General features: G+C 36.8%; 2 protein-coding genes across 2 annotated transcripts in view; one reads left to right on the top strand and one right to left on the bottom strand.

The window, feature by feature from the left end:
* LOC109846504 (probable aquaporin NIP-type) lies at nt 2,094-4,993 on the top strand. The gene is made up of 5 exons (XM_020415772.1): nt 2,094-2,294; nt 2,931-3,152; nt 3,535-3,732; nt 3,905-3,966; nt 4,629-4,993. The coding sequence occupies exons 1-5, from the start codon at nt 2,169-2,171 to the stop codon at nt 4,846-4,848; spliced, it is 828 nt and encodes a 275-aa protein (XP_020271361.1). The 5' UTR covers nt 2,094-2,168; the 3' UTR covers nt 4,849-4,993.
* Nucleotides 5,498-8,064, bottom strand: part of LOC109845777 (pentatricopeptide repeat-containing protein At1g73400, mitochondrial-like) — a 5,822-nt gene continuing 3,255 nt past the window's right edge. The window contains exon 2 of the mRNA XM_020415046.1: nt 5,498-5,641. Coding sequence (XP_020270635.1) covers nt 5,513-5,641 — 129 coding nt within the window. The 3' untranslated portion in view covers nt 5,498-5,512. The remainder of the gene's footprint in view (nt 5,642-8,064) is intronic.

Genomic DNA, 8,064 nt, shown 5'->3' with positions numbered 1-8,064 from the left:
CATATTTTCAAGGAGCCAAGACGAAGGTTACAAGGTGACGATCTTTGCAAACGCTCTAGAGACTACAAATTGACGGTCTCTTCATATTAAAACGCAGATATCTCTCAAACCGTAAGGAATTTGGCAAAACTGACGGAGCAAACCGAACCCTATGAGATTGGTTTGGTCGGCTCCGTCTCATCGAGATAGCCGATTTTCATATATAATTCGTTCAATTCCGACTTACGGTTTGAAAGTTATGACATGTTCTTCGCAGCAAGTTATGTTCTGAAGTCCGTCTGCAAGACTGGACTTCGTCTGAACATTGGACTTAGCCTGAAGCTCGCCGAGCCCACCTAAGGCTCACCTCTGCATCCAAGATTCAAAACGCAGAGGTCATGCCCGCGTTCTAAACTCAAAACGCAGAGGTCGTGGCTGCGTTCCAGATTCTAAACGCAGAGGTCGTGGCTGTGTTCCAAACTCAAAACGCAGAGGTCGTGGCTGGGTTCCAAACTCGAAACGCAGAGGCCGTGGCTACATTCTAGAGTCAAAAACGCAGAGTTCGTGGACTCAAAGCGCGGAGTCCATGCAGAACCCAACTCTGCATCTCAGGTCCAAAACGCAGAGTTCATCTCTGTGTTCCAACTCTGCATCTCAGGTCCAAAACGCAGAGTTCATCTCTGCATCCCATCTCTGCGTCCTAACTCTGCGTTTCAGAATTACAACGCATCGCGGCCTGTGCGTTCAGCCACCCAACATAGGCCCAACTCTGCGTTTTTAGTCTAAAACGCAGAGTTCGGGCCCAGAACGCCATTTTCGGCGTTTGACTCGTTCAAACACGAACCGAACAGTTCCAGGAACGCCACTAACTCTGCGTCTCGGAGTTCATCATGCTGAGCGGCCTGTGCGTTCAGCCTAAAACACCCTAACTCTGCGTCTCAGAGTTCATTACGCTGAGCGGCCTGTGCGTTCAGATACTAAAATAGGCCCAACTCTGCGTTTTTAGTCTAAAACGCAGAGTTCGGGCCCAGAACGCCATTTTCGGCGTTTGACTCGTTCAAACACGAACCGAACAGTTCCAGGAACCGTTTTTCCCCTATAATTTGAGGAATTTCCGCCCCACTTAGGAGCAGATTAAGGGGGCAGTTACCAACCTTAATCCCCTATAAATACCAGAAACTCAATTGAGTTAAGGGATCGGATTTTGTCTCATCAACGGAGGGAGATTCGATCAAGGGCTGGCTTTTGGGGTCTTAGACTTGGCAGCAAAGGGGGAATTTCTTGGAGATCGGCATCATTCTCCAACGGAGATCATCTTCAAGATCTGCAACAAGAGCTTTCATCCTTGGCTTATAACCGAATTTCGGTTAAATCAACCCTTCCATAGAGTTTCAAACTCGTTCAGAGTTATCAACTCGATCAGAGTTCAAAACTTGCTCTGCAAGTTCTTCTAAAACTCGCTCTGAGTTATTAACTCGTTAAGAGTTATTTTCAAACTTGCCACGCAAGTTCTCCACAACGTCAAATCGTGAGGAGAAGACCACGTCCCAGTGAAACAAGACGTTCGGATCGTCAATGGAGAGCAAACTCGACGCGAGCATTCGAGGGAGGCACTCCATCGCCACCGTGAAGAACCCAGAATTAAACAAAGGGGAGAATCTAGATCATTCTCCTCTATTTTGTAATCAGGAAATCCAATTGTAACTGAGATTAAAGGAATACAAATCCAAATTTTCCTTCGTTTCTTTTACTCCAAATTTTCCACAAACACAACCCTATATGCTGCTATAAGGTTAAAAACAAGTGAGGGTACATAAGTGCAAAATGAGTGAAACTATCATATATTTAAGTGCTAATATTCAATTTTAGCATTTGTTTTTCCTTCAATAAAATCCTTCACAAAATCAGTTAATAGTATGTCATCGGAGATCTTTTCACTTGTTCACACTACCTTAAAATTCTCCTTCGTATCTACAATTCAGCTGAATAATTCATGGATAACTCTAACAAACTAATTAGTAAATCTCAACCGATCATATTATTATCCATAATCCTATCCAATTTATGTAAATTCCGCAACTCCCTCCTTATCTTATATACATATACACCACCTCACTTCTCATTCTAACTCATCAACTTTCTTTCTCAAAGCTCTTCATTTTTTTTATTCTAATTAAGCTCCAGTAATCATGTCATCAAGGCAAAATAATAGTGAAGAAGAGATCACCAAAGTTGAAGAAGGCTTGTATACTGTTGGCGACAAGGATGAGGATTCTGCATTTTTATCTGTCTCTATAATCACACTTATGCAAAAGGTACATTTTGATTACTTTTTATATGCTAATCTTTGGATAGAAATGAATTGAATAATAAATATTTCATAATTTTTTTTGGAATGTATCTGAAATCAAAATTTACTCTTCAATTTTCTTCGGATCTAAAATTCAAATGCATATAATTAGATTATTTGTCGAATATACATGGGATATTAAAATATAATTATTTTTTAATATCATCAGCTCATGTCTATCAAATACTTTGATTATAAAATATTTCATTAATTGGTTAAATATTTATTTTCACTTGATAAACGGTTAATTTCTCGATAGCACCTAAATTTCATGTAGCTAAACAGATAATATTCATGATGTATAAATATGTAATTTTTACATTTTTTTATTGAAACTCTTTTAAGTCTTTCGAAAAAAATACATAAGAAATATAAAAGAAATATGCAATGGTCAAATTTGATTTTGTTTAGTATATAAGTACTAATAACCATTTGAATATTTCTCTTGAATAATTTCCCAATCCAGTTTGAACAAATAGTTAGATAAATAAATTAAACCATTATTCAAATTAATTTCGATTCCTTATCTTATATTTACCAATTCTTAATTGATTTTCCCACCCATTTTTTATTTTATTTTTCTTCTTTTTGTATTCGTCAGTTCCTTGCTGAGGCAATTGGAACATTCTTTGTGATATTTGCCGGATGTGGAGCAGTAGCGGTGAACAAGTTATATGGATCAGTCTCATTTCCAGGGATTTGCATCACTTGGGGTTTGATTGTTATGGTGATGGTTTATTCTGTTGGTCACATTTCCGGTGCTCATTTTAATCCAGCTGTCACCATTGCATTCGTCGTTCTTCGACGATTCCCATTAAAACATGTAAGAAATTATATTTGATCTTTTTTTTTTTTGGATAGAATGATCTCATCTTTTGTTGAATGTATTGAGTAAATATGAGTAAAATTGCATGACAACTTTAAGTTACCCGCACCGCACCATGACAACTTAAGTTAAATGACCCAAATTTAGGAGAATTTTCTGTGATTTATTAAGTTCAGAGGGATCTTGCACAGTACCCTTCAAAGATCAGGGGGTTTTATTAGTTTTACCCTTTGGTTATAGATCACAATTTCTACACGATCTGAGTCACGTAGCGTAGCGTATACGGTATTAGTCACTTTAACAATATTTCTCTCTAAATTGAATCTTGTTTTTATTTATAACTATAATAACTTATATAACTTTTATGTATTATATGCAGCTACCATTTTATCTCGTAGCACAAGTATTGGGATCTATATTAGCAAGCGGGGTACTGTTTTTGCTGCTGAATCCTAAAGCTGAACATTTCTACGGAACAGTTCCAGTTGGAACACCTATGCAATCCTTTGTCATTGAAATCATAATATCATTTCTCCTAATGTTTGTTATTTCTGGGGTTTCGACAGATAATCGCGCCGTAAGTATCTCTCTTTCCAAATTTTTATAATTATTCTATGGTAATTGTAAAAATCATGCACGGTAAAAATAAGAAAAATACAATTTACCTCGGTAAATCATGAAGTAATATATAAAAGGTTTATGTAATGTTGATTTAATTTTATTTTATGTTATTATTATTTTTTCCCCAGATCGGAGAACTTGCTGGAATTGCTGTTGGATCCACAATATTATTGAATGTCCTTGTTGCAGGGTATGGTAACTTCTAATCATCTTTGAGATTTCTTTTTTATTCCTTTTTTTTTTACCTTTTTTGGTTTTTGCCCTTTTGGTTTTTTTTCAGCACGAAATGTTCCTTAATTAAAGAATATGTGGAACCAATTTTAAACTATTTATTTTAGGTTCAAGTTGGTCCAAAATAAGTGCATAGTATAAACTTTCAAACAATGGTCGGCGACAGCATGCTCAATTCCACTATTGCTCATTGCTTATGGTGAAATTGGAAGGTGCTTTTTAAATTGTCAAAATTTGCAATATAGTATACTCTGTCATATCATGATGGGTAAAGGAGAATAGCACACCTCTCTATGATATTGACTTAACGCGTGTATTATTGATGTGATACATATCTAGACTATTAAGTAGACCAAGCTTTGCATATGAACGTATGTTATGACCGTAGCACACCAGTCAATGCCATTAAAGAGAGACGCACTGATCAATTACTCTCATATTAAGAAATCTAAAATCTCTCTGTGCTAAAATATTTATTTCGAATATTACAACTACGCATGATTTCACAATAGCTCTTTGACTAACTTATTCTCTCCCATTATTTGTTTCGTTTGCTAGAGTTAATTCTAGTATATTTTGTAAACATGGTTATAAAGTAGATAAAAAAAATTCCTTTTGTAGGCCAGTATCAGGAGCATCAATGAACCCTGCGAGGAGCATAGGGCCGGCTATTGTGATGCACAATTACAAGGCAATTTGGGCATATATTTTTGGACCACTGATAGGTACTCTAGCTGGAGGCTTCACATACAATCTCATCAGATTCACAGATAAACCAGTTCGTGAGCTCACAAGAACCGGCTCATTTCTCAACAGCATGTCAAGGAAAAACAATGAGTAGATAATGGATGCAACTTCTTATCAGATCTTGTATTTATCGCACGAGAGTTTCTTTTTCTTTTTCATAAAGCTGATATTTTTCTGTCAATTTTCTTATGAAAAGCTACTGCTTTTAAAAAGTATAATATTTCTTTTCGCTTGAAAAAGGGTATTACTTTAGTTCTTGCTTAGGTATTACTATGTGGTTCGTTTCCATCTATTTGTCATTTCTTTAATTTTTTTTTTTTTTTTTTTTTTTTTTTGGGAAAAATTTTTTTTTTTTTTTTTTTTTTTTTTTTTTTTTTTTTTTTTTTTACGGAAAGAAACAAGGTGAGATCCGTGTTCATGTATCATAATAAAACCAAAAGTCTATCCCATCCTTGAAATCAGTAGCCTTAAGGGATTGAACTATTTATCTCTCCACCAAGAATAGGGAGAGGACCATAGCCGTCACCTATTGCAATGGGGATTAACGGAAGGATATACATGGTATAGAGCTTAGACTGAAGAAGTTCAAGGAGTGGATTAACGGCAGGATATACATGGTATGAAGCCTACACTAAACTCGGAATGTTGAAGCTTACATAGAGCTCATATTAGCAAAACACAAAACAACCAAAAAGGATAAGACAGTGTTGGGAAGTTAGTAGTTACAAAAAGAGATTGTTCTTGCAAATAAGCCATCATTAGAAGCTGCCTCCCACACGAGCCATGTCATAGGAGAAGGAGTCATCCTGTAGCAGCAACTGAGCTAGCCTCTTCGTGGTCACCACTCTGTGAATAGTGACAGCTCTCTTTGATGCTAAGTTACCTATCTACAATATAATGAAGTGAGTAATATTAGATACTAATACTCGGGAGGGAAGTCCCAGTTACGTTGAATATGAGATTGTTTCTAGCCCTCCATAAGCACCGGCAAAGAGTTGGGAAAAGAATGGCCCACAAGGGCCTATATTCTTTGTTTTCCAAGAAGTACCCCTTGGATTCTAAAACGGAACTGAACTCCATCCGAAGAGATCTTTGTAGGAAAGGTAAGAAAAAGTTCAATATCGAAATGACATAAGGACAGTTGTGGAATAGATGGTCATCACTTTCAGGGCCTTCGTTGCATAGTGAACAAGCAACATCCCATGTCCACCCTTTTTACTAGGGCGTACCTTAGTATTTAGCTTTCTCTTCATAAGAATCCATAAGAACACTTTCATTTTAACTGGGGTGACGGAGTTCCAAATGAAGTTGTAGTTACTAGACTGAGTATTGGTGCCATTGATGAAGGAGTATACAGACTTAACTGAAAGATCCCTAGAAGGATGGTATGGCCACCATACAACATCCTTGTCTAAGCTTGGGGGAGAAAGAGAGCTATGTAGAGGTGGTCTCTTAGAGCTTGAACATCTACATAATCTCTGTTGAATATTGGCCTTCTGATCAAAGGCTGTCATCTCCACTCATTGTTATGGAGAAGGCCTTTCGATCTAACACTGACTCTGGCTGATAGAACAAGATTGTAGGCCGAAGGGAATAAGGATACCAGAGAATTGGGACCTGACCATTTGTCCTCCCAAATTCTTGTAAAGGACTCATTCCCTAATTTCCATTGAACAAGACTCCTTAATGCCTGGCTACAATAGAATGTGTCTTTCCAAAATCTAGATGGTGAGTGGCCTGGTGGTGTGCAACTAGGGTTTGTTTGGATAACTGAATACATGGAATTGAGAAGTTTACCCAGGAAAGATTCATATTGTAGAACTTTCCACATCCATTTAGAAATGAGGGCAAGGTCGAAATCATGGAGGTTGAGAATGCCCAACCCCACTTCTTTCTTTAGTTTACAGATTAGACTCCATTTGACAAGGAATTAACATGGAGAGTAGGAAACTAATCCCCCATAAGTTCCTTCTTATCATGTCCATATCTTTAATTAACCAAGTGAGGAGTTTGAAGAAGGACATAAAGTATAGAGGAATTGAAGTTAGAACATAGTTAATAAGGGTAAATTTACCTCCAATGGAGAGTTGTTTACTTTTCCACGGGGATAGTCTCTTAAACATTTTGTCTAACAGGGGCTACCGGTCTTGTTTAGTGAGTATTCCCTTTTTCAATGGTAAACCAAGGTAGGTGAAAGGAGGAAAGGCGAGAGTGCAATTAAGGATGTTGGTAGAAAATTTACCAAAGTAAAAGAGGTTGGATTTAGAGTAATTTATGCTAAGACCTAAAATGCCTTAAAAATGTATAATATGAATTTGAGCATGATGATGTTAGGGGTAGTAGCTCTACACATGATGATTTTATCTTTAGCAAACTAAAGAGAGCGAAACTATTAAGCTCCACCTAAGGTGTAGCTCAAAGAGGTCTCCTCTCTCAACACTAGAGTGAAGCATTCTGTTGAGGACATTAGCTGCTAAGATGAATAAATAAGTGAGGGAGGGTCACCTAACCTTGCCTCAGACCTCTAGATCAGTTGAAGGATTGAATGGGAGTTCCATTGACCAATATGGACAACTTGGAGGAAGACAGGATGTCCCTGATCCATTGACACCATTTGGTGCCAAAACCCCTAGTCTTGAGCAAGCTTAGCACAAAGGACCAACTGATGCAATTTGTCATTTTTTTAATGAATATGTTATTACTGTGGGAATGTCCTCAACCCAACGGAACAACTTCGATTTGATACAAAATTTAACATCATGGGAAACACTCAATTCTTATCATGCATGACATCAGAGCTTTGATACAAAAGTCTTTAACTAATTACTTTTTCCAAGATTATAAAATTTAAATTTCCAGAGGAAAATAAAAGACAATAAAGAGAACCACAATTAACCTGAAGTCAAATTTTCGTAGAAGACTAGGGTTACATTATGTCACGCTCAAGAAAGATTATTATAGCATTCATAATTTTCAGTACATGCTTCTTGATTTACTATGAAGAATAGTGATACATGAGAACCATGCAACTCAATCAAAGAGTTACGGTACTCTTATATTACACAATCGAAGAGTTCATGAGTATATGAATTATTTCTTATCCTGAAGTGAGAACCATGATAATCAATTGCAATAACAATGTATACACCGCAATTCAACTCATGATCAAGCTTTCGCTCCATATCTGAGCAATTCTAGCGGGTTAGGCAACCAAAATTTAAATTAGAATTTAAAACATATATAGTTGTTGATGCTTAATCATACAACCTGTTGCTACTTAGATTTTTTTTTTTTTTTTTTTTTTTTTGGT

Source organism: Asparagus officinalis, chromosome 6, assembly GCF_001876935.1.
Source record: "Asparagus officinalis chromosome 6, Aspof.V1, whole genome shotgun sequence".
Lineage (NCBI taxonomy): Eukaryota > Viridiplantae > Streptophyta > Magnoliopsida > Asparagales > Asparagaceae > Asparagus > Asparagus officinalis.
The sequence above is the reverse complement of the archived record's forward strand: the minus strand, read 5'-3'. Positions and strand labels throughout refer to the sequence as shown.

Coding starts and splice junctions, on each gene's coding strand:
- LOC109846504 (XM_020415772.1), top strand. CDS start 2,169: ATGTCATCAAGGCAAAATAATAGTGAAGAAGAGATCACCAAAGTTGAA. Junction 2,295..2,930: donor TAATCACACTTATGCAAAAG/GTACATTTTGAT, acceptor TGTATTCGTCAG/TTCCTTGCTGAGGCAATTGG. Junction 3,733..3,904: donor TTTCGACAGATAATCGCGCC/GTAAGTATCTCT, acceptor TTTTTTCCCCAG/ATCGGAGAACTTGCTGGAAT.